The 25,613-nt window shown below is 51.4% G+C and overlaps 1 protein-coding gene across 6 annotated transcripts in view; it reads left to right on the top strand.

The window, feature by feature from the left end:
* The window catches only part of MEF2D (myocyte enhancer factor 2D), a 108,985-nt gene extending 83,855 nt beyond the window's left edge, over positions 1 to 25,130 (top strand). For 4 of the 6 annotated variants that reach the window (XM_019484844.2, XM_019484842.2, XM_059718010.1 and 1 more), the window contains 7 exons: positions 5,257 to 5,467; positions 6,287 to 6,343; positions 10,712 to 10,902; positions 12,260 to 12,280; positions 14,738 to 14,867; positions 18,982 to 19,225; positions 24,743 to 25,130. In XM_019484844.2, the coding sequence (XP_019340389.1) occupies positions 5,257 to 5,467; positions 6,287 to 6,343; positions 10,712 to 10,902; positions 12,260 to 12,280; positions 14,738 to 14,867; positions 18,982 to 19,225; positions 24,743 to 25,070 (1,182 nt within the window). In that variant the 3' untranslated portion in view covers positions 25,071 to 25,130. The remainder of the gene's footprint in view (positions 1 to 5,256; positions 5,468 to 6,286; positions 6,344 to 10,711; positions 10,903 to 12,259; positions 12,281 to 14,737; positions 14,868 to 18,981; positions 19,226 to 24,742) is intronic. The other 2 variants (XM_019484847.2, XM_019484846.2) reach the window with 2 other exon arrangements.
* Positions 25,131 to 25,613: the final 483 nt, after the last annotated feature.

Below are 25,613 nucleotides of genomic sequence, written 5' to 3'. Positions count from 1 at the left end.
ACCCCACAGACGGAGGAGAAATATAAAAAGATTGATGAGGAGTTTGATAAAATGATGCAGAGTTACAGGCTCGCAGTGAGTAGCTGGTAGCCTGCAACCCCCCTTTTTGCTGCCCCCCCCTTGCACCCTGATGGACACTTAGCACTTAGTATGCAAAGGTAGTGATTTGCATGGCTTTGCTCCCAGAGCCTTGCTGTGCCTCATTTGTTTGCTCCCATCCGATGCAGCAAACCCAGGGCTAGGGATGCACTAGGAGGTGATGTTGCCTAGTGGTTAAAAACAGGCCCAGCGATGCTAAGACCCCTCTTGCCTGCTCTGCCAGTGCAAAGGGGCCTTAAAGTGAGAGAAAAGAGCCCCTTTATAATATCCACCTCCCTCCAGCACAGTCCCAGCTATACTCCTAGCACCCACCCAGGCTATTTATGTCAGGTCTTAGAATGAGCATCAATCAGAGGTGAAGGGTCCTGGATGGTGCCAGCTGGGTGAGCTCTGAGATCAGAAGACTTACCAACAGAACTATCATTTTAGCACTGATATACTTATCCCAGCATATCCCCCAGTATAGACGCAATTAAACTTAAAGGCATGTGTTACTCGGTTATTTGCATATGAATGAGCTGTGCATGGTGTTACCACCTTCCAACCAACATACTGTATATGCTGGCATACCATGTGCCCCCCAAATAAGACGAGTGCCTTGTGTCTGGGAGGCTGAATGAATTAAAAAAAAAAAAAAATGGTGTTTCCTTTAAAACAAATGGTTTGGAATGGATTTCCTCATTTAAGACATATGCCCCCAATTTTTAATTGCTAACTTTTTGGGGGGAAAGGGGTGTGGTATGTCATTAAATATGGTAATTTCCTCCCATGGGAGGGGAGTGGTACCACTGTCATCACCTCAGTGCAGTTGAGATCGTGCTACTTTTAAGTGTGAGGAATATAGAGGAGTTGAGGTATCTGGCTTGAAACTTCCAGTTAAATTAGAGAGCTTCAAATCCAGTCCCATTGCTGCTAACCTCAGGTCAAATCCTGGTGCTGTTAATCCAGCAAACTCTTCTTCCTGGGGAGTTTTGCCTCCATAAGGGAAGGGTCTTGCTGTACCCAGGTCTGGATCTACTCTGGTTTGCTCTCACATTAAATCCACACAAATCCACAATCCGTCCAGTGCAGCTGGTGGAAGTGGCCCAAATCCCAGGAGGTTTTAGCCTCCGGTCACAGCGCCAGCCCTGAGGTGGCATCAGGACAGTGCCAGAAGGGATTTGTGTCAAGGGAAGGGGATGTCACAAAGGATCCATTCGTCCAAGAGAGCCAGTCTTCAAAAGGATTAGCTACTTGGTCAGGCAGGGAGTAGAAAGGGAAGCTGATTTCCCAGGGATGGATGTAGCAGAAACACTCCCGAATAATCCCTTCTGTTCTTGTGCCTTCTCCTGAGACTTTGCTCCTATGAAAACAGGGTGAATAGTCTTCCTGCACCTCCTTCGTCCTTTATGCCACTCTTCTGGCATTCAGGGAGACTTAAAACAGGTAGCTACACTCTCTAAGGAGCCTTACATGAATGGGACCCTGGCTCTAAGTCAGGTCTCCATCGCCAGGATGATGCTTAGAAAAGAATGAAACTTCAGCCTGTGACCAAGATTGAGGCTCTAGCAGGCCCCCGGGACAATATTAACGGGTCTGAAAGTGGGCATCACTGGAATTGTGCCTCTTTGAAAGCCCTACATTTGCTGCCAAAGAGGAGAAATCTTAGAAAATCAGGCCACAAAACCTGGAGTTAAGAAAGGTTTAGCTGATAGGGCCTGGCCCTGCCTTAGTGGATCTGGCTGGGATTTGGCCGTCGGCTTGCTTGGTGCTGGGCTCAGAGGGGGAGGTTCTCTGGGCTTCCCGGTGCCAGCTTCACGCCAGCCCCTCCTGGCCTGATTGTCATGCACCTTGTGCAGTCCTTTTACACCAGCACAAAGCTGGTCCCACTCACCCCCCAGCCCCAAATCAGTGCGGGGTTTGATCTGCCTCTGGAGTTGCAGCCAGGTGTGGGGACAGAGCCCTGCCAGATCAGAACTGGCAGCATTTTGCACTTCCTTTGCCCTGGTGTCAAAGATCATCCAGGATCAGGGAAATGGAAGAATGAGGCTCCCTTGGTCACTTAGGGTCTGCATCCCACTAGCTCCCATTCTCACCGGTCTCTGCCCCAGAGACCTTCCAGTCGAGAGCATCCCACGGGCAGTCAGACCTAGCATCCCACCCCCCTCCTGAGGACCCGGGGATGAGTGAGGCAGGAGGAATGTGTAGTTGGAGCAGATGCTTTTCTCTCTAACCAGCTGGTTTGGTGTGATGAGAACTAACCCACCTGCCTCCTCTGCTGGGGGAAATGGCCGGGTAGATACTGGCGCGGTGTTCAGAGTGCCACGGACATGTGCTTTCCCTGGTAAAAGGAAGGCATTGACGTTTGGTTGATTCATAAGCTCCCCTCCCCTCCTCTCCCCACCCTGACCAACCCTGGGTTTGGGATTGTTGTGCAAGCTGCGTTCACTTTGACCCCTTTGCTTTCCATAACCTGGCCCTGCAGCCCCAGTGCGCCCCAGCACTGTGTCCTTGGCTGGAGGGGGCTCAGGTGCTACGACCCTTTCCGGGCTTGGACAGGAGCACTCAGTCAGGGGGGAAGTATCGAAGGACCTTGAAGCAAATGGAGAGAGAGAAGAGGGTCTGGGGCTCAGCTTTGCAGGTCTCCCATGTGTACCAAAAGATGTAGCACCTGCATATCTCTATCCTGGCATATCTGTCTGTCTATCCTGCCTTCCTTCCCACTTTCTCTCTCTTCTCTCTTTTACACACACATGGAGGGGCATGGTTCAAACACATTGGAGCTCCTTCACAGTCAACCTCTTTTGAGGGCAGCATAAGGGAGGCTGCAACATTACAGCTGCATCCATTTCAGAGCTGTGCTAAGGGCCCTTGGTACTCATGAGAAACTGATTCAGAAAGAGTCTCTCGCCCTGGAGAGCTTATAGTGCAATGGCTCAAGTCAAGGCAGTGCAAGGGCTCAGGCTGGGGGTGGGGAACGTTTTTTGTGCCCTGCTGCTGCCTGGCACTGCTGGGTCCTGATGAGACCTTTGATGGGAAGAGGTGGGTGGCACTGGGGAGCTTTCCTGGCTGTGAACCCTCGAACAAAAGGAGCCAGGGCTCAACCGTCTGCTGTCGCGTCCCTGTCCTGCACCAAGGGGCCACTTAACAAAAGGGTCCTAGCAAAGCTGAGAGATGGTGAAACCACCTGACTTTCCAAGCCCGATACAATTAAAATGGGGCTTTAGCAAAGCCCTGGGAAAGCCTCCAAGCAGGTGCCTGGCCTCATTAATGAAAAGCAAATTAGTGGTATAAGAAAGAGTGTTAAGATAATCTCGACAGTCTGGCTTTAACGGGGACCCAGATGGGTGGTGCACTCTCAAGCTGGGATTGAAGGACCTTGAAATAGGCATGATTCTGCTTCCTAAGGGCAGACCCTGGCTCTCATCACTGACTCTGCCATCAGCAATGGCAGCAGCTGTGTGCATGGAGTAACAGGACCTCTCTCTGCCTTGCCTCTGTGAAGCAAAGCAGCACTTCGGGAGTGCTGCGAGCCAGTCTGAGATCAACTCTTCAGATCCTTTGTGTTCTGGGTTTGTGCGGTGCCCAGCGCAGCCGGGTGCTGTTCTGTGGCTTGAGTGGCAATGCATTTTGGAACCAAGAATGGTCTGTTTGTGCTTGGTGGTGTCGAAAGGGAAAGAAAATCCCTGCTTCCAGAGAGCGAATCCCTGTCCTCTCCAGAAGCAAAAAAATTCCACCTGGCTAGATTCAAATTTCCTCCTCCTCAGTTTGTACCTACTGGGAAAAACCACCCTAGGCCCCTCTTTGTAATGGGCCAAGGTCAGGGGTATGAAGTGTTCGGCACTTTCCATTGCTAGAGACCTTTTCCCCTGCAAAGAAATCCCAGGGCGTGGGCTGAATCCTGAGCTGGCCCAAATCAGCATAGCACCACTGACTTTAATGGTTCACATCCTTTAAAGACAAGGCCCTGCATTTTATCATGTCTGCTGCAAGCAGCAACGAACCCCGGCTAGACACCGTGTACCTGGTGTCTCTCATACACCTATTAAGAATGGACCTGAAGGTCTTGAGAGTTGGAGGGACTCTTCTGGCTTCCTGAGATTGGGGAACTGAAACACAAGTGACTTATCTGAGGTCTGGTGGTGTCTGTAGCAGAGCCAGGAGTTGAACCTGGTGTTTTTGGAAGTCCAAGGTGGGGGGCTACTGTCTTAGCTCCACACTTCCCTGTAGCACAACTGCAGGAGATACCCAGCTTTGTGGCAGGCCCAGCAGTGATGTCCATGGGAACTCTTTTGAGCTCCTTCTCATGGCATATTGGTACAGACCCTCTCCCTTTCAACAAGCACATGTGAAGAACCAGTGGTTTTGGATATGAACAGTTCTCCAGGGGTTTACACTTCCAGGTGGTACAAACAGGTTCTTTCCACAGGCCTCCCTGAGAAAGCTTCGGCTGCAGTAAGCAGAGCATAATTCAGCTAGAGTAAATCAGGGTACCCCGCTGACTTTAAGGGAGCTGTGCTCCTTTACCCCAGCTGAGGGCCTGGCCCGGTCAGCTCCATTCATCCTCTTAGCAGTATCAACCCTGTGGTTGTGGGTCTTGCTTACGCAAAGACCACCATGCTCTGGCTTCCCTTTGATGGGCTGAGTCATGCCCAGCTCCCTCGGCGGGCTCTTTCTAATATGCTTTGCTAACCCCTGTGGTACGTAAAGCGTTCCCTGTAGTAAACAACAGAAGACAAAGCCAAGCAGCTGGTTGCAAGGCAGTGTGGCTTTGATGGTGTCCTCGTGGGCACCTCTTGCTCCTTCTTCTCTGCCTGCCTGGAAGCAACATGCGTTCTGGTGTGTATGGGGCAGTGGTTTGCTCCTATGGTGCGTTGGGGTCCCTCATTTCATGAGGTGTCTGTCCTGCAGCAGAGGAACTGCACAGCAGGCATGAGGGGCTGCATAGGGCTGGGGAGAACAAGTCCGCACAAGGAGCAGGTCAGAAATGAACTGGGTCTGGTCTCCTCTGGCCTCGGTCATCATCACAGGTGGAGGACTTGGGGATGTTTTGTGTGGTGTCAGCACACCTAACAGCTGCCTGCTCCTTGGCAAAGCAAATAACTCCCAGCAAAGCTCCCCCTTGTCCCTGACCTCCCCCAGCACAGCCTCTGGCTCACACCCCCCATCTCTGTTCAGTCCACAGTGCCAGCGCCGAACTTCGCCATGCCTGTGACGGTTCCCGTGACCAATCAGAACACGCTACAGTTCAGCAACCCCGGGAGCTCCTTAGTGACCCAGTCCCTCGTGACCTCCTCGCTGACGGACCCGCGGCTCCTCTCACCTCAGCAGCCCACTTTGCAGAGAAACACCGTGTCCCCGGGCTTGCCACAGAGGCCAGCCAGTGCCGGTGGGTGTTTGCGTCAGGCGGGACTGCCCAAGAGAAATGCCAGCCTTTCCCAGCTGTCTGTTGATGAGATCAGGGGACTGGGAAGGCAGATCATGGGAAAGCTGGGCTGGAAGGGACCTCATGAGGTCACATCTAATCTAGACAGGGTCAGCCCTGACTAAACCATCTCAGCCAAGTGTCTGTCTGACTTGCATGACACAGATGCATGGGTTAAATTCTCAAGTTTGGGGGAAGAGGAGTGCGCACCAGTAGTTATGGTAGCAGACTGGGAATTTGGACTCCTGAGTTCTTTTCCCAGCTCCCTCTCATCTGTGATGTGTGAGTGGGGACTGGTGGCAAAATTAACAGGCTTGAGGTATGGGCAAAGCATTCAGAATCCCGAGTACATCCGGCAGACACCAAAAGTCTTGTTACAAGAAGGAAAAAAGGGTGCAGTTTATTGGGAAAGAACTGGGAATGGCTCTCCCTGTTCTCAGTGGGAAGGAGCACTTCCCAGCTGTCCCAGAGCTGCAGGAGGCTCGTTGTAACCGCTCTCTGCAGACGCCAGCATGACAGATCCTGTTTCCAGCCCTGCTGCTAGGCATCGTGCTCTCTGCCTTGGAGCCACAATGTTTTCCAAAGCTTGGCAGTGGGCTTCTGTGCTGCACAGCTCATCCCCATTGCACGTGGTCTTGGATCTGTGTTGTTTCCAAACCCACTCCTGGGAACGCAGCCCAGCTTTTGGACTTGCTGCTGCTGCTGAAGTCCCGCTACGTGGTCCAGCACCGTTGTGCCCCCTAGACCAGATTCCTAACTGACTTGGTTCTGATTGTTTTCTAGGGGCAATGCTTGGGGGAGACTTGAACAACACAAATGGAGCCTGCCCCAGTCCCGTGGGTGAGTGAGAAGCTGTGCTGTTTTTTCCATCCCTGCAGGCTGTGTGGCTTAGTGGCTAGAGCAGTGCACAGGCTCTGTTCCCAGTACCTGGGTTCTATTCCCACTACTGCCCCAGGCATGGTGGGAAACCTTGGATAAGTCACCTCACCTTCTCTGTTTGTTCCTCAGTTTACCCAGCTATAAAATAAGGGTTCTTGCCTCCTTGCTTGCTGATCTGGGGCTGGGCATTAGAAATCATAGACAATTGGGGTTGGAAGGGACCCTCAGGACTATCTCCAAATCCCTCAAAGCAGGGCCATCCCCAACTATCTTATCCCAGCTATGGGCTTTGTCTAGCTGGGTCTTAAACACTTCCAAAGATGGAGATATCACCACCTCTCTGGGTAACCTGTTCCAGTGCTTTTCTACCCTCCTAGTGAGAGAGTTTTTCCTACTATCCAGCCTCAACTTCCCTTGCTGCAACTGGAGACCATTGCTCCTTATTCTATCATTTACCACCACTGAGAAGAGTCTAGCTCCATCCTCTTTGTAACCGCATATACAGGTGTCGGGGAACTTGAGCTTTCAGGTTAACACATTTTTGCGGGGGAGGATGGTGTTTTAGACTGGGCTGCAAACAGCTGCCTCTCACTAGATGTCTGTGAAGCCCCTAGCAGGGTGCAGCAGGGACAGCAGACATGGTATTAGGCTTTAGTAAGAACCCACAGCTGCTGTGATGCAAGTGAGACCAAGCCTGAACTCAGCAGAGTTATTGGGTGTTTTAATGGTCCAAGTTCCTCCTTGGGGCATCAAAGTGTGGTTAAGGCAGGACGTGAATAAGAGGCCACGATTTGGCATTAATAAGAAGCCCAGATTACCCTCCCAATCTTTACCTCTGTGTGGGGGAGAAGGCAGGTATTGAAAGGGGCTAATGACCTATGTAGTGCTGTTGTAGCTGAGCCTGGATCACACTGTCCATATGAAAATATGATCCTGGATCTCAATGTATGTTTTAAACAGAGCCAAACTGGAGCCCCAAACCTGGACAGCTCAGGAAGCTGCTAGAATCATAGAAAATGAGGTGGGAAGGGACCTCAGGAGGTCACATCTAGTCCAGCCTTTTGCTCAAAGCAGGACCAGCCCCAACTACATCATCCCAGCCAAGGTTTTGTCAAACCTCGTCTTAAAAACCAAGGATGGAGATGCCACCACCTGTCTGGGTAGCCTGTTCCAGTGCTTCTTCACCCTCCTAGTGAGAGAGTTTTTTCTAATATCTAACAAACTCCCCTTGCTTCAACTGGAGCCCATTGCTCCTTGTTCTGTCATCTGCCACCACTGAGGACAGTCCAGCTCCATCCTCTATGCAACCACCCTGGAGGGAATTGAAGGCTGCTATACAATCACCCCTTGGTCTTCTCTTCTCCAGTCTGAATAAGCCCACTTCCCTCAGCCTCTTCTCATAAGTCATGTTCCCCACCCCCCAAACCATTTTCATTGCCCTTCACTAGACTCTCTTCAATGGAGAGAGGATCCTTCCAACCCTTTCGCTCCCTTTCCTCCAGCCTCTGTGGCTTATGGCAACCTGTAACCCATGAGCTGCAGTGCAAATCCCTGTAGCACCATGCCCTGACACACCTATGCTCTGCTGTGTATGCTTGGGCTTGTGAGGGCTGAAGGGGGCCCAGGGCAGGTGTCTTACCTCCATCGTGTACCTTTGCAGCTCCCGGGAGCAGAGCCCACCCCAGGACATGACAGCCCCCAAGATCCGTGTCAGGAGTTTGCTACTGCTCTCCCTCCACCCCCACCTGGCAGGGACAGGCCCTGTCACTTTCTATTCCCCCCCTCTCCAAGCCTCCAGCCCCAGCACCACCTCCCTGCAGCCCCCACGTCAGCTGTTGGGAGCAGCCGCTCCAGCTTCCAGCTTGGCAGGTTCCATGAATGTCAGGATTGACGTCACCGAGCCATTCCTCACATTCCTGCAGCTGCTCTGGGGAGCAGGAGCGGGTGAGCGGCAGGCCCTGCAGCCCCCGTCAGCCCCTGCTGCTCCCCCTCCATTCCCCCCAGCCCCTTCCTAGCCCCTTGGCTTGCATCAACACCTAGATGCATGTCAGGTGGCTGCATGGGGGGGAAGCTGGCAAAGAGGGGATGGCTGTTCTTATTCTCAGAGTGGACACAGAGTTCAAGATGTCTTGGGGATAACTTTGAGTTTCACCCTGGGCCAGGCTTTGTTCTCTTCCTGTGTTTCCTGTGGGCATACAGGACGTGGTGCTGTGCTGCAGTCTGGGGAAATTTCAGGCTAGAGGTGAGGTCTCACGTGTGCTGCTGGAGCCTAAAGGAGACTCTTTAGAGGCAGTATAGGGCCTATGACACATGGCTGGAGTAGAGCTGATGCCCTCCTGCTGGAGGCAGCGGTGCACTCATTGCGCTCGAGGCAGCCCAGTGAGATGCCGCTGTGGTGGTTACCATGGGAGCCTCTGCATGTGTCCCTGCAAAGGCTGGGAAACAGAAGGGCTTCTTGCATCCTTCGTGGCCTCAGCCCGTTGTGTCTCACTTGCGCTCCGCAGTAGAAGCTCCATCATAAGAGGAACTGACTGCCAGCAGCCAAGGTCACCCTGAAAATGTTATGCACCTTCATCTTCAATTAATATAAAAGCCAGCGGCCTTGCGAGCGGCATGTGGGCACAACAGTGTGTGCCTCGGTTGTGCTTCTGCACTATGTTGGCACAACAGCGTGTGCCAACATAGCGCAGAGACCCCGAGCCTCCTGTTTTGGGGTGCAGACATTTAGGGTCAGGAGCAAACCATCCTCGCAGACCACTGTCCCTTGCTGCAGTGTTTCTTCCTCTGTAGGACCTGGTCTCCTTGGATGGAGACAGGATATCGGGCCAGATAGGTCGCAGGGCTGGCACTTAGACATCTGAGCAACCCAAAATGGAGCAGACGTGAAATCCTTTCCCTGGGTGATCTCTCTTGCATGCAGGAGCTGTTAGGTGTGGATCGCTCCTCACCCCTTTCCCAGTGCCAACTAAGGAGACATGGCCAGGACTTGTTTCTAATTAGAGTACCCCTGAGGCTGCTGTAGCATACACGACCATCCAGCCCAGCAAAGAAAACTCAGTGGTTTTTTCTCTGCTCTTCCAGACTCTCCTGCAGTCAGGCAAGGATCTGGTCCACTAATTTGACAGCACATCTTTAGTGTATGCCGCACCCAGGACCTCGTTCTCACTGGATCCAATTCTTCCCTCCCAATTCTCTCTCATTTGATTGGGCTCAGTGGGGGAATTACCATGGGTCTCCAGTGGGATCAGATCTTTGCTGTGGCAACTTCCACTTCCTCCCCCGAGCACTTGATCACCCTGTGTCCTGGGAGCAGCAGGAACAAAATTGGGCCTCAGCTGAGAATGCCTCATGTTGGAAGCAACATCGTCGCCTCCCACCTCCTGCCAAAATGCAGATGTGGTCCAATTGTCGGCATGATTAATAATGCAATCAGCGACCTATTTTTCCCGGTCTAACAGGCGCTGAATATGAGGGCTGAATCTTGGTGATTGCTAAATGTCTTTCTATCTTCAGGGCCTATTCTCTCTCTCGCGCACGCGCGCACACTCACACACACACACACACACATACACGCACACATATATCAAAGAAAAAGAAAAATCTCATCAGAACAGTAATCGGATCCAAATTACTCTTTTCCTGATGTTCATCAAATTGCTTTCCTTCCTTCCTTCCTTCCTAAAGTTCCAAACTGAGCCAGGGAGGAAGAGGAGCTGGAGGCTGGGGAGACTGTAATCATCAGAGGGACATTAGGATACAAGAATGTAATTCCTATTTGTGCAATGGGATCGTTAAAGGAAAGGGATGGTCCTTTGGGCTGGCTTCACCTGCCAGGTTGTCAGAAAGCAGCCTCAGTGCGACGAGAATCAGAAGTGTCATGTCTCCGGCATGTCTTTTCATAGCCCCAAGAGGGAGGGGGGTGAAAGTGGTGAATTGGAACTGAAGAGACCTGGGTTCAAGTCTCATCTGTGCTCCAGCCTCCCTAGGTTGGCCTGAGGGTATGGACACACAAGCCAGGGACCCCAAGCTGAGGTATTTACATTGTGTCGGCTGTTCTGTGGTAGGAGCTGGTGTGTAGGCTCCTACATGCAACACAGTGCGATCCACCCTGCTGAACCCCAGTGGAAAAGGGTCTGCTTTCATCTACCCTGGGGTAAGCGTATACACACAGAAAGTTACCACTGAGCACCTGACACAGGGCAATTCCCTGCCCTCCCAGGCTGACTTGGCTTGCAGGGACACCTACACAGGGCAATGGAGAATCAAACCTGCTCTCTCCCCACTGCACCAAACACACGTGTATTTACTCCCCATGACCTCTCCCTGCAGGGAACGGGTACGTCAGTGCCAGAGCCTCTCCCGGCCTGCTCCCAGTCTCCAACGGTAATAGCTTGGGCAAGATCATCCCACCCAAATCCCCGCCGCCGCCTTCCCACACTGCCCAGCTCGCCGCCAACAGCCGCAAGCCGGACCTCCGTGTCATCACCTCACAGAGCGGCAAGGGGCTCATGCACCATTTGGTGAGTGCTCAGCGCAACCGGGGAAATTCTTGAGGCAGCCGCATTGCCGTCTCTCGGGAAATCAGGTCGCTCGGCTCCAGGGAGACGCTGAAGACTGGAGGCTGACAGCAGTATTCCCCAGCAACAGGAGCACGCGGCGATGTTGCTGATGGATCATTGCTGGAGAATACTGCAGCCTGTCCCAGGGATAGGGCATATAACACAGCTAGAAAATACACCTCCTCTTCTCAGCAATGGCATGCCACTACACAATGCACACAGAGTTGTGCTTTTCTAGGGATGCTGTTCTCCGAGGCAGTAGGCAACCCAAGAACTCCCCGGACCTCAAAGTGTAAGCCCCTGTCCAAAAGCAGGAAGGCTGCTTCTAAATCACATGATATTTTCCAGTAATAGCCCATGGCTTTCCAGCTGCAATGTGATGCGCCAACAAGAGCATCATGATGAAAAGCTGCCTTCACAATAGGTTCTCAGCAATACTAGAAAGGGGCTTTGTACCATGCTGGTAGCATGCAGCACCTTTAAAGGAGATGTCAGTACAGGAGCCTGGGTTTTCACATGTATTGAGGCCTGTGACGCCAAAATGAGGACAACGAATGTAACGGACCATTTTGGGGTGTTCTCTGCCACCAAAGCTGAGGGTAAAAGAGAATCCAGCGGCAGGTGTGATGAGCATTTGAGGTTGTGTTGGCTATATGGGGTTTGGCCAGGCTGCAGAGTTAATGCTGTTGTAACCAGGAAGATTCACTTCACGTTCCACATGCTCAGTGCCTTAAACAGAGTTGGCCAGTCTAGTGGGACATGGGATACATCTCAAGGTAGGACCATTCCTCTCAACTCCAGCGCCAGCCCTCATCTACCTGAGCAGCTTGGAGTGTGAACACACTTGAAGTTTGCCTGACAACTGAATTTCTGCTGCAATATTTTGCGGTGCCACCATCACCAACGCGGTCACTCCCAAGTCTGCTGACTCCAGGTGTGAGAATTCACATTAACTCTGCAGTCAAGACCTCGCCATTAGCTAACTTTGACTTAAAAGAAAGGCACGTTTTTCCTCACTGGGCTAATCTGTATTTGAAAGGGCCTGCCAGCATTAATAGAGCTTTCCTGGCAGTGCCAGCAAAAGAGTTGGCTTACATCAGCTCTCCCAGGAAAAGGACAGGTTTGCCTGGCCTTGTGCCCATCTCCATGGGGGTCTTTGCTGGCATGGCTGTCAGTGAGAGACTTCCATGCACCTATGGCAGCAAAGCTGTGATGGTAAAAGAGGGCGCTTGTTGTCCATGAGCCTCTGGTGCTGGGTTGGGAAGAGCTGCCAACATAACGGTACCCATTGGCTTTCTTTCTGTTCTTGTGCATGCAGACGGAGGACCACTTGGCTCTGGTGAGTTCCCTTGCTGTGTCTGTGTGTCCCAACATGTCATGAGTCTGTTTGGTTTAACACGAATGTCAGGATGATCCTGTAACTCTACCCTTCCCCCCCCCCCCAACACACACACACTCTGGAGGGCTGGGGTTTAACTGAGGGGTCCTGAGTCTTATTTACCCCTGTATGCTACTCTGGCAATGCCAAGAGGTTGCATTGAAATGGGGAATCGGGCTCTGGGACACTGTGTTTTAGGGAAAAGCATAAACCTTAGTGGGCTGTAGCTGCCCTGAGTGTAAAACAGCATCCCTGATTTACACCTTCACCTCTATGAAGCTGACTTACCCCAGCTGTTGAGCTGTAACCCATTGATGTCAAAAACAATTTACACCCCTGAGTCTGCCCTGCTAGCTGCAGTGAAGCCATGTCAGTTTTTCTACGGCCCCTTATTGCTAAAATGAGAGGTAGGAACTAGATCGGGTTCTGGGCACATTCAGAAGCTCGTTGCTTGCTTTAGTTGGAAGTAGCTGGCCTTTGAGTTTGCTCCTATACCCTGGTCTCCATGCATGATTTGGTCTCCTGGCCCCTGGTCTCCTTCTCATGACTGCCCAGCTTGGAGTGTCACCTTGTTTGCAGCAATCACTGCTCCTCTGTGCTAACACTGTTGTGGTGCAGGGCAAGTGGGGCTGACAGGGTGGCCACATCTAGGAAAGGTTGTAAGGCATCATTAAAAGTGTGTGTGGGGGGGTACTCAGGACCAGGGGTTTGGGGGTTCTTCAAAGGGGAGTGGCACAGAGGCTTTCCTTCCTGGCGAGGTGGCAGCATGACTGAGTGGATGGAGCTTGGCAGCCTTGGGTGTAGCTACCACTGGCCTGCAGGTGACTTCCTTGGCGCTCCCCATTTTGCTCCTGTGGAGCAGGGCTAAGGATCCTGCCTTCCTTAGCAGAGCACTGCGAGCTCTTTCAAGGCAAGGTGGCCATATTTTTGCAGTGCTCCAGACTCATCCCTTTGAGTGCAAACACTCCTCCTGCCTGCGTTTGGCTCTGCTAACACACGGTTCAGCTCCCCAGACTCTCCTTCCAGATTGCCCAGCCTACACCCGAGATCCTCTCTGTCTCTCTAAACAGCTACTCCCACCTCCTTGTACACAGCAGGGAGGATGAGTCACCTGCCCCTCCGTGAGTCAGGCAGCACAATCCACTTAACCCTTTGCCAGCAGCTTCAGCCCCTGCTAATGTAGTGGGTGCGCTCCTGGCAGCCGTCGAACACCATGAGCACTACTAGAGGGTTTGCTGTGTCTTTAAAGATATGCCACCCTATTCCTTCGATTTACACTGAGAATCTGTCTCCTAAAGCATAGAGCAATAACCATCCACTGAGCCTACCCTGATAAGCAGCTTCACTCAGGAGCATGTGCCTGACTTTATTATAATCTTGAATGACTGCTAACTTGGAACAGTTAGCAACCTGCATGGGTGTTAGAGTGACACGGGGGAGTGGGAAAGCATTCAAATGTCAACAGGTTTTACCTGCATGAATAGGGCCTGAGACTGTTGCTTACTGCAAGCCGGCGTAGCATGAAATCATTAGCTGTAAGCAAGCTGCTGTTTCATGGCCCTGGCATTTGGGGATCAATTCTTGCTTACCATAAGATTTTGGGCTCAGGCCTACTTCAAGATCTGTCTCCCACCTTCCCCCCCATTTTTTTTCCTTGCAAGAGCAGTGTGAAAGGGCTTTGTGCTTTCAGGGACCTCCAGAGAGAGGCTTTAAGGGGAAAGAGATTCCTTTCCCCTTGAAAGAGGGCACTGTTTGGAGAGGCACAGTGTGTCTCTCTGCATCAGAGAGGTCCCTGGGGTGGGCATTGATTTTTAGCAAATAGGGCACAGGGGTCACATTCATTCAGGTACTGGGGGTCAGCACAATATCTCTGCCTTGCTAAGAGCGTGTTTGCACAGGGAAATGGACTGCAATAGCAGTTGGGAAACCAGCTGTTCTGCTCTATGTGGATGCTGATAAACTGGAATAAGAGATCCTGTTTTTATTCTGATTTAAGTGGCTCCAGTTTGCAAGCCAGAGTGACCATGCCCACATGAGTGATTCAGAATTGTGAGAGCACCTTAAATGCACGCCCTCCCTTATTCTGGTATAATATCCCCGTGGGCTTTACCCATTGCATTTCGATTCCCCAACGGTAGCCAAAGGGACTTAAGTTTTTTGCATTTTAGACAAAACTAGTTTGTCCAATAGATTGCATGGGTGTCCTGAGAAACTAACCCACGTGCTGCAACATTGCATGATCCGTTACTTCACTGTGTACCGGGATTGCTGAACTGGATCAGACTCACCTGAATTTAAACATCCTCTGTCTGTCTCTGCCCAGTGCTGACTGCTTCAGAGGCAGGTGGAAGAAACCCAGCAGCCATTGGAAACCCCAACCCTCCAGGGCTCTAACTGCTTCTCCTTTTGCTTCTGCAGCAGAACACGCAGCGGTTAGGGGTCTCACAAGCGACTCATTCTTTAACCACACCAGTCGTCTCAGTGGCCACCCCGAGTTTGCTGACACAGGGCCTGCCTTTCTCTGCCATGCCCACGGCTTACAACACAGGTAAGAGCAACCTCCCTGGAACTGTCCTGCCTACTGAGACTGAAGCATAATCAGCCTGTGGAAATAAATGCCTTAGCAGGATCAAAGCGAAGCCAGGGATATGTATAGGGACAATGGGGATATCCCCTGTTATATCCACAAGGATCTTGAGGACATGATTTTTACTCATCCTGTGGCCCTGTTGTGCCAGGGCAGGGAATGATATCCATAAAGTGGATGCTAATTGCAGTCACACCTACTTCGGAGAAGTTGTATAAGGAACTTGAAGTAAATGATTGTTAGACCCAGGATGTCTGGAAGGAAGATGAGCCATCCTGTTTCTGGGCGTAAATCAGTTTCTAGCTGATGGGGACAAGGAAGGAATAGGGAAGCTATAGGATACCTGTCTGCTCTAAAGGGATCACACAGATGAAACCTGTCAAAAGCTCGTGCAGACTTCAGGGCTGGTTAGTTTCCTGTATAACTCATTTTGACATCTGCTCATAGACTGTCAGATAAAAATGTTGTTGCAAAGCTGTCTGTCTGGAAGAATGCGGAATAGGCGTGTTGGAAACACCTTCTGTAATTAATAGGTGTTGCCCAACAGGTTTGTGTTCAGATGTGACTAGAAGGCTTCTTGTGAGGAACCCAGCCTTGGGCAGAGGATCCAGCACAAGGTTTGGACCAGTGAGTCTCAACCAGGGGTACCCTGAGAGCCTTTTAAAGGTGCCGCAGGGTTTCACACAGTGTTAGCACTGTTAAGTGTGCGAACATAGTTCACAAAGTAAGCCCAGAGATTTTAAAGGAATCTGGAGTGTTAAAAATGACCTGTTTTGGTCTCTCTTGTGTTCTTTGCAACAGCAGAATTACTCTAGTATTTTTCTATAGACAAAATACAGTGGAAACTAAGTGCTGGCATTTTCCAAGGGGTGCCTTGAGTTTAAAAAAGTTGAGAAGCACTGGCTTAGACCCTGCCAAAATGCTTGCAGTAGGTGTTCAGTTGGAAACGGTCCTGCAGTAGGATAGATTTTGAACCTGTTTCTTTTGCCCTTGCAAAAAGCAAAATATGCTGGCATGGGGCCCTTCTTGTCTGACCCTTGGGCCTGAGAGCAGAGATGCTATTAAATGACCATTAGTGCTATGACTAGGGCAGAGAGAACCCCACTGAAATCAGGAGCACATTTTGCCAGCTGCTGTGCTCTCACAAAGGATGTGGATGGATGAAGAGTTGTCCTGCATCAAAGTGTGTGGGGAGAGATTTACTGCTTTTGAGTGAACATCTGATGTTCTGTAAATGCTCTGTCTGTCCTCTCCTGCCCTTCGGTAGGGGATACTAAGCTGCAGTGATTTTATCCCAGAATGAAATAAGTGGCAAATGACTGGATTAGCTTCCATTTACCATGGGATAGAGCAGACAGATGAAGCGGTTACAGCAGGTTCAGTTGAGCTGTGGTACGTTTCCTCCCAACTCCTTTTTCCACTAGCATAACTATTTAGTCTGTTTGTGCCTATAGCAAGAGCCAGACCCTGCCCCACAGCCTTTGCAGTCCAACACCAGTGGGGTTTTTCCTTCCACTCCTTGACAATGCCAAATATATCCCGAGTTCATATAAGCCAGTGGATCATTGGGGCAACAGCAGCTGGGGGATCTAGCCCCCAGCAGACAGGATGCACAGACACATGGCTGGAAGGAAGTCCTAAAAGCTGGAGGTGATGTTATTTCCTTTGGGAGACCGCTCCACCTCTCCCTGCCATTGAATCAGATTAGCAGAGGGGCTGAGCAGTTGGTTGGTGCAGTGACTGTAGGTGGAAATCAGACCCAGGTGCTCTAAGACGCCCAGGCTTCCTCCTGCTTGTGTTGAGGAAGCGGAGATATGAATATGCACATTTAAGTGAAACAGAGGTGCTTGGCATGGAATGAGGGGCAGGAAAGAGCTGGGTTACTGGAGCTCTGGCTCTCCAACTACCCTGCACTTCATGCATCATTTGCAGCTTCTGTGCATATGCTGCTGTACCCAGAGGATGAGACCTCCACAGCTTGGTGTTTGGTTAAAGCTCTAGAGATCCGTGATTCCAGTTTTGGAGGTGTCCGATTCATTCTCTGGTGCGGGCTTAAATGACAGCCCCAGGGGACATGGGGTGGCCTGTACCTGGAACTCAGGTAGCCTGTGCAGAGCACTGCTTGGTGCGTGTCCTGCGTCTTTCCTAGTGCCTGGTCTATAAGCCTCACTCGAGGTGGGCTGTTGGAAGCTCCTAGCGGACAGAATCCAGATCCGTCTCCTCATTCTGGCTGCAGTGAGGCCCGTCACACCCCGAGGGCATCAGGGGCTGCCAAACCAGAGAACCCAGTCCCGGGCCTCTCTGCCGGGCGGATTGGGGCCGCACCCTCCAGCTCTGGCAGCGGTTCAGGTCCCCTGCAGCCATCTCCTTGTGTGCTGCGGCTGCAGGCACGTTTGTCCCCGTTGGGGTGGGGAAGACAGAAACCATAAACGCCCAGCATGACAGTGAGGGGGAGGGAGGAGTGCGATGAGCCGGTCGCTCATGCTCGGGTATTTGGGATCTATTGTGTGTGCATCAGACTGGAGGAGACAGTATGGGGGAACCGCCTAGGGACAGCATCCGACCCAGCTCGATTGTTTCCTGGAATAACGTACCCCACCCTCCATGCAATATGGGCCTGGGTTCTGGGTGGTGCTGCCCGTGGTGTCCTTTTAATGCGAATCTTCGAAAAAGCCACTGGTTGGAAAGGTCCAAGCAGGCCATGTGGAGGGACTGAGCACCAAGGGAGAGGAGACCTCATGCCCCTCAAGGGCCCCCTGGGGTACAAGTATACCAGGGAGTGTGGAAGAGCAAGCATTTGTAATGGCAGAGAAAGGGGTTGCGGCTGGCTCTGGTTTCCAGTATCAGGATTAGCAGCCAGCCCCTGAGCTGAGGCAGGTTGTTCCCCCTCGCACTCTTTGCAAGCTTCATCTATTGCCTCTGATCCTGTGCTTGTACAGCACCTGGCACAGAGATGTGGTGAGCTCCAGGGTGTTAGGAATAAGGAGACAACTCACTCTTCTGGGAGCTGGAAGGCATGAGAGGAGCTCTGAGCTGGATGAGGGAGGAGGTGGGTAGCAGAGCTAAGGAGCAGGGGCCGTGCCATGTGATCCTGCGAACTTCATGAGAGCCACAGCCCAGCTGATATCAAACAGCGGAAAAGCCAACATCCAGCTGCAGCTTCTGTCAGGCTGGGTGTCTGGGAGAGCTTTCATAACAACATCAGGCACTGCTCAAACCCACGACACTGATTGCTGCATTGAGAAACAGGCCAAGCTTTGGTTCAGCTATGAGCTAATGCTACGCGACGGGATGTTTCCTTTGATTTCCTGCTTCCGTTTCCTCTCTGTTGCTCAGCTCAGCTGTAGGGTGCAAGCGATGTTCAATGACCTATACGGAAAGGAATATGTTGGCTAAGCATGTGCACCCATGTGCATATATGCTGCTGCCCTCTGCTGTGTGTATGTGGCTGTGCATGAACCATTGCATGCATGGCGTGCAATCCGTGTGTCTGTGCTCAATGTGGATGTGCCATGATAGTGCATTGAAGGGAAAGAGGGTCTGAGTGTGTATGGGTACGAGTTGCTACTTGCTGTGTACTACTGTACTGGCAATCCGTGTGTGTGTGTGTTTGCACACTCATGCCTGCCAATATGTGTGTCTCTGGGCCACTGCCCTCTGCTGGATTTCACAAACACTGGTTTCAGTGCATGTACATGTAATTGTGTTTGTGTACTACAGCTGTACAGCAGATACAGTCCGTATCTATATCTGCATGTATGAGCATGCATGTGCAATCCAGTCCTCTGCAGTCTATTAAAGTAGATAGTCAGATCTGCTTGACTGTGTTGTGAGCCTTTTGGACATTTCCACTTCTCCAGGTAGCCCGTTCCAACTCTTGACCATCCTTATCCTCAGCAAGTTCCTCTTTATCTCCTGCTTAATTTTCTCTGTGGCACCTTGAGGCTGTTGCACCTAGCCTTGTCCCTTGCGACCAAGAGAAAAGCCCATCTCCATCCTCTCTACAGTCACCCTTTGGGTATTTGAAGGCTGTTATCCCACCCCTCTCATGGTGCTGGCCTGGCTTCCCTTTCAGATTATCAGCTGACCAGTGCCGAGTTGTCGTCGCTGCCGGCATTCAGTTCTCCGGGTGGATTATCGCTGGGCAATATCTCCGCCTGGCAGCAACAGCAGCAGCAACAGCCGCAGCAGCAACAACAGCCACAGCAGCAACAGCCCCAACAGCCACAGCAGCCACAGCCCCAACAGCAACAGCCACCCCAGCAGCAGCAACAGCAGCAGCAGCAACACCTGGTTCCTGTATCGCTAAGCAACTTAATGTAAGTGAAGCGGGGGCCTGGGTCACTACAGGGGCGGGGGGTTGATAGAGGTGTTGGCTGGAACAGGTCGGGGAGCAAAGGGGTTAGGAGAAGCTAGGATGCCTGGGTACCAATCCTGACTTGCCCCTGGAAGCCAAGTCATATTCCCCCTCTTGAGTCTCACTGTCCTCCTCATTTAAAACAAGGAGACTATTATGGATGTAGCCCACAGAGTGTCAGACACTGGGAGGGGGCCTGGGTAGCTTTTGTAGGAAGCCACAAAAAAAGCCATGACCGCAACAGTGTCTGATTTGCACTATGGTGATTGGCACCATAGCAGCCAGCACTGCCCCAGGTTTTGAAATGATCACAGGATTCATAGGCTGATAGGAAAGTCAGGCTGGAAGGGACTTCTCGAGGTCACATGTAGTCAAGGCAGAATCAGTCCTGACTCAACTGAGCTTCCCGGCAGTGCCTCTGGTAAGATGCTGTGAGGTTTTTCTCTGGAAGTGCTTGAGAAGAACAGGAATCCGAACTCATGGTAGAGGTGATGTCTTTTATTAGACCAACTAGATTTTTGCAAAAAAAGTCTTTAATTGCAAACTTTCAGGCACAAGCACCCTTCATCAGGCATAAGAGAAAAGATTATAAAAGTTCTCCCAGGTAGAAATGAAAATTCATATTTCATAGGAGAGTTTAAGGTGTGGTAAAATGTCCTGTTTGGCAAGGCCAGCGTATTTTTATTGCCTTCGTATTGGAGAGGGTTGATTTCTAATCCATGCTGCCTCCTGGGCATCTCAAGTGCTTACCCTGAAATGTGAAGTCATTGGGGAAACTTTGTTTTTGGTTGCATTTGCTCTGCTCTGGATACATGATGCTGAGGCCCAAAGTGGGGAGGCTCTACGAAGACATGGTTGGAGAAAAGGACCTTTGTCATGTGTGGGAAAAAATGGACTTTTCAGTGAAAACTTGCACTGTGGGAGTCCGGAGATGCTGGTACACTGTGGGGGAGATCTGGCTAGGGGGGCCTTGAAAATGGGGACTTAAGGAAGTTGGCTAGCAGCTTCCGTGAGGCATTGAGCGAGCATGGTTTTCCAGCTCCCCAAAAGGAAGTATTTCTTTTTTGCCCCACCTAAAAAGAAGCCAAGCAGCTAAAACCCCACTTTTGTCACGGGCAGCCCTTGCAACAGAACATTTCTGACCAGCCCCGGATCCACGTGTCATTGCAAGAGGAAAGTAAAATGTCTGAGGCCCCGCTGGGGTTGATCCCACCCACGGGCAGAACTGGTGGAACTTGATGCGTTGCCCCACTGTTGGGTAACACTGAAGTCCTGTTCCACATCCCACTGCAGGCTGGAAATAGCACTATCAATTAAGATGGGTTTGTGTCCTTCCCCAAGATTGAATAGCAGCCAGGCTCTTCAAACATTGTGGGCAGCCCGTGTCCCCACGCAGAGCCAACTCAGACCAGCCCTGGCCTCCACTGACTTCTATATCTGAACCCTGTCATTATATCAGGGAACACCCCGGAGACAGTCACGGCTGTGGTGTCTGAGGTGCTGTGCAGACTTGTGGGGTGAGACGGTCCCTGCCTCAAATATCTTGCAGTCTGAATACCCAAAGAAAGAGATTATTTATCCCAGCTTTGCAGCTGGGGACCTAAGGCCCCGGAAACATTCAGGGCATGTCTAAATGGTGGGAAGAAAGTGTTTCATGAGCGCTATGTTGAATTAATTCTCTGTGTGGACCCTCTGGAAGGGGAGGGAATAGAGATCACAGAATCACTGGTGCACATCCAAAGTGGGTGATTGTTCTGGAGGAAAACCCACCTCTAGTCTGGAGTAGAGCGTTCACACTGGGAACTGTTTTCAGAAGCATTGATGCCAGGCCACCTCGAAGCAACTTGGGTCTTCCATCTTTGCCTTTGCCCAGTGCCTTAACTCTAGAGGTGGCTTTTTCTCTTAAAGACACCCCCTGTCCTACAGCCATCAAAAAGGCAAGCAACATGTTGGGGATGATTAAGAAGGGAATTGTGAACAAAACTGAAATTATCACAATGCCCCTTTATAAATCTGTGGTGCATCCACACCTCGAATACAGCACCCAAATCTGGTCCCCACATCTCAAAAAGGATATAGAAGAACTAGAGAAGATCCAAAGAAGGGCAACAAGGATGTTCAGCAGTATGGAGGGGCTTCCAGGTGAGGAGGGATAAAGGGGCTAGGTCTGTTCAGTTTAGAAAAGAGACCCTTGAGGGGCGGCGACCGGACCAAGGTTTACAAAATACTAAATGGTGAAGAGAAAGGAAATAGGGATCTATTATTTACTGCTTCTCACAATATAAGAACTATGAAAATGAAACTAGTAGGTAGTGAGTTCAACACAAGGAAGTTCTTTTTCACCCAGCGTGTAATTAATATGTGGCACTCACCGTCACAGGATGCAGTGGAAGCTGACACTTTAACCAGATTCAAAAGGGGAGTGGACATATTCTTGGAGGGAAGGGGGCATCAGTAGCTGTTGAGCACGGGAGTGAGGGGGGCAGCCTCTGAATCAGACATTCCTGGACCTTCACTGCTGGAGGCTGGAAGGGAAAGAGGAACGAAGGAAACACCCTACTCAGACCCAGGTCACTTCTTTTCATCATCTGCTCTTTGCCATGGTGGGATACAGGAGAGAGGGCAAAATGGACCTTTGGTCTGACCCAGTAAATGGCAGTTCTTTTGAACACATACGCATGCACACACGTGCACACACGCACACACACTATGAATACAGGATCAGATCTGCACACACACTTTGGATATAGGATCAGATCTACACATGCACACTTTAGATACAGGATCAGATCTGGAGGCACACGAACTTTGGATCCAGGATCAGATCTACACACACACACATGTGCGCGCGCTTCCCCAGCAGGTGCATTGTGACTCACCAAGGGGGAAGAGCTGACTGCAGCTGCAGGCAGCCTGCCAGATCTGTTAGACCCAGGGTCTGCTCGAGCGCTGCACATCTGACACTCAGGCAGCCTTCCCAGCAGAGCAGGCAGGAGCCTTGCCTGTGCAGGCGTGCATGACCTCCCTCTGTCCTTGATGGTGCAAAGGAGGGTGGTGCATTGGAGGGGGGTGTTATCTGGGCGGAAGGAGTTTTTGCTTTAGAAGCTGGTGGTTAGATACAATTAGATCGACCTGACCCACGGTTCCTGATTCAGATGCATCTATGGGACCTCTTAGGAACACAGTTTGCTTCTCCTGACCCCCTGGGATGCACACCTGAGCCCAGTTCCATGGGAGGGGGAAATCAATATCAGTGGGGTCATCTTAGTTTAGATCCACATCAGATCTGACCCTGACCTTATCAGAATGGTGTCCGGATTCTGCTATGGTCTGATTCTCTCCCTGCATGAACATGGTTTGGGAGCTGGGGCATGTGACTTATGTGGAGAAGTTGAGGGAAAATGGGCTTATTTAGCCTGGAGAAGAGGAGAGTGAGAGGGGATTTGATAGCAGCCTTCAGCTCCCTGCAGAGTGCTTGCAAAGGGGATGGAGCTGGGCTGTTCTCAGTGGTAGCAGATGACAGACAAGGAGCAATGGGCTCCAATTGCAGCAAGGGAAGTTGAGGTTGGATATTAGGAAAAACTTTCTCACTAGGAAGGTAGTAAAGTGCTGGAAAAGGCTACCCAGAGAGGTTGTGGTGTCTCCATCCTTGGAGATTTTTAAGGCCTGGCTCAACAAAGCTTGGCTGGGATGATGTAGTTGGGGCTGGTCCTGCTTTGAGCAGGAGATTGGACTAGATATGACCTCCTGAGGTCCCTTCCAACCCTTATTTTCTATGATTCTGTGCTTCTATGAATATCTCCCACTGGCAAGAAGCAGTGAGGATGATACAAGTGCATCTAGACCATAGGCTTAGGATAGGATGAATCAGACCACTGGCTGCTATTGAGGTCTACCTGGATGGAGGCAGAACAAAGTGTCCTGGGCCCTGTAGTACTAGCAGCAAATGGAGAGTCTTCTTTAGCTTAGTTGGTAGGAACTGGATCTGTCACGACAGAAAGGTCTCAGTACTGCCCCCAGCTTTGAGTAGCTGCAGCATACCGCAAAATATTCTCCGTGATGTCTTGGTCGGGGGGGGTTTTCCTCTGTAGGCAATTAAAAATCTCTCCTCCCTGCAGAAGTTTCTCAGCTCTCTGTCTTAGGTGACTTTTAGCATCCAGGAAAGCAGAAAAGATTTTGCAAAACAAGTCAAGAGAACTGCCTTTTGAGTTCAGATTTCCTTTCTGAGCTGCTTCTGCACGTGGCGTGATCTTGCGTGTGCAAGGAGGGGGCAGAGGGACAGAAGCCACATGAAAAGAAACATCAGAAAACCTCAGTTACTGGTATTGAAAACCCTGGTGTCACTTTAGCAGAGAGCTCTTGAAAACTCACGCGTTAGCACAGCCCATCAGTTATTGTTTATGTGACGGCGGCACGTTTGGCCTTAGCTGCACTCCTGCCCACGCAGTGCCAGGCGCTTTACAGAGGTCCATAAGAGCCCAGTTTAATAGAGCCAGTTAGAAAGGGGTTTATTTCCTTCCAAGAGACCTATGCATGTGGAGGATAATTTACTCTGTCTGTGCCACCGGTCAGGGAGCATTCTTCCCCCTCCACCCAGGTGAATGGGACTGATACCCAGGTCTGAGTGCAATAAGGTGATGCTTCTTGGGGTTGGGAACATGAGCAAAGGGTAGGCAGAGATGCAGAGGAAGTAACTTGAGGTGTTGCAAGAGGTCGCAGCTCAAGTCTCTGCCACCTTTCCCAGCCCCCAGTCCCAGGCATTGCAAAGCACAAGGGACTTTCACCCATCCATCAGTGGAGCACTCAATGCTGGCTGGGCTGTTTGGTGAGATGTCAGTGTGATCCCTCTGACACCAGCATCCTGTATCCTTAGAGGCCTCCTGTGCTTGACACTTGTCTGTCATTCCTCATGCACCACGTTTCACTGCCTGATTCTCCTTGACAGCACGACAGGGGCCTCTCCGGAGTGGTGTAACTGGGTCATTGTGTCAGGAAAGCCAGCCCCGAGTGCCAAGGGGACGGGTGTTGTGGCAAGGGTCCTATACAAGGCCTTGAGAGACGTGTTCTGGCTGGGGGAGCTCTGCAAACTCCATGCCCTCTCCTTGTCCTGGTTGTACTTGAAATGAAATGGCTGTGAGAGAACAGGGTAGAAGGGCTTGTGATCAAAGAGGCTGTGAACAATGGGAGAGGCAAGGGTTTTTGTGGGTGCTCTCTTTTATGGGACCAACTGCGTGGCTGGGATAAAGGTAGAGCGCGGTAGCTAGCTTTGTTAGTCCGAAGTCAGTTGGAAGACAGGGTCAAGCTGCACCTCTAGAGACTACATGAGCGTCATTAGACAAGCTTTTTAATGCAAGACAATGGAAATAACCTTCATTTCTCTTTCTCCCTGTCTCCACCTTTGACCTTCTCTCCATCTTTCTCTTCCTTTGTGCTCCCCTCCCATTCCCTTCTTCCCTTTCCAACCCTTCCTCCCCTGCAGACAAGCGAGCCACTTATCTCACGCCACCACGTTGACTGTCAACACCAACCCCAACATCAGCATCAAGTCGGAGCCTGTCTCGCCCAACCGGGAGCGCAACACGGCCACGCCGCTGACCTCCTTCCCACACCAGAACCGCCACGAGCCCACGGGCCGCTCGCCCGTTGACAGCCTCAGCAGCAACGCCAGCTCCTATGAAGGCAACGAGCGGGAAGACCCCGCCCGGGCTGACTTCAGCTCATCCCTCGGTCTCCTGAGACCCACGACGGAGGCCGAGGGGGAGAGCCCGTCTGTAAAGCGCATGCGGCTGGACACCTGGGTAACATAACCAGCTCCCCGCTCTCTTCAAAGCTACTTTGTGCTCGCACCTGGGGATAGGGAGGGGGGGAGCGGGTGGGGTTGTTACCCATGGCAGGGTGGGGAGGGGGCATGGGAGGGGGGGCAGCGGGGCAAATCAGTGGGGTAGGGTGGGTGGGGGGGACGGGACTTATTATCAACTGCCTGAGAACTAGCTTTAGGACTTTTGTAGGCATTCATTCTAGCGCAGCAGGCAACGTATGCAGTACATAAGGCACTCGGTGGCTGAGAGCAGTGTAGGATGGAGGGAAGCAGGGAGGGGGAGGGAGGGAAAGGACAAAATAACCTCACCAAAAAGCCAGTCACCGGAGGGGCTTGCCCTCGAGCTGTTGTCGGTGACCATTCGCCCACTCGCGGCCGGGAGTTAGGGAGGGCTCGGGCTCAGGTCCTGCTAATCAGACCGGACCTAATTTTGAGAGTAGAGTGCCTTCGATGATAAGGGTTAGAGAGGAGGAACTATCCGTAGGATGTTGTCTGTGGGTGCCGTGCACATGAGCCCCCTGGATGCACGCAC

The sequence above is a fragment of the Alligator mississippiensis genome, chromosome 15 (genome assembly GCF_030867095.1).
Source record: "Alligator mississippiensis isolate rAllMis1 chromosome 15, rAllMis1, whole genome shotgun sequence".
Lineage (NCBI taxonomy): Eukaryota > Metazoa > Chordata > Crocodylia > Alligatoridae > Alligator > Alligator mississippiensis.
Note: the sequence above shows the minus strand (reverse complement) of the source record. Positions and strands in the feature narration are given on the sequence as shown.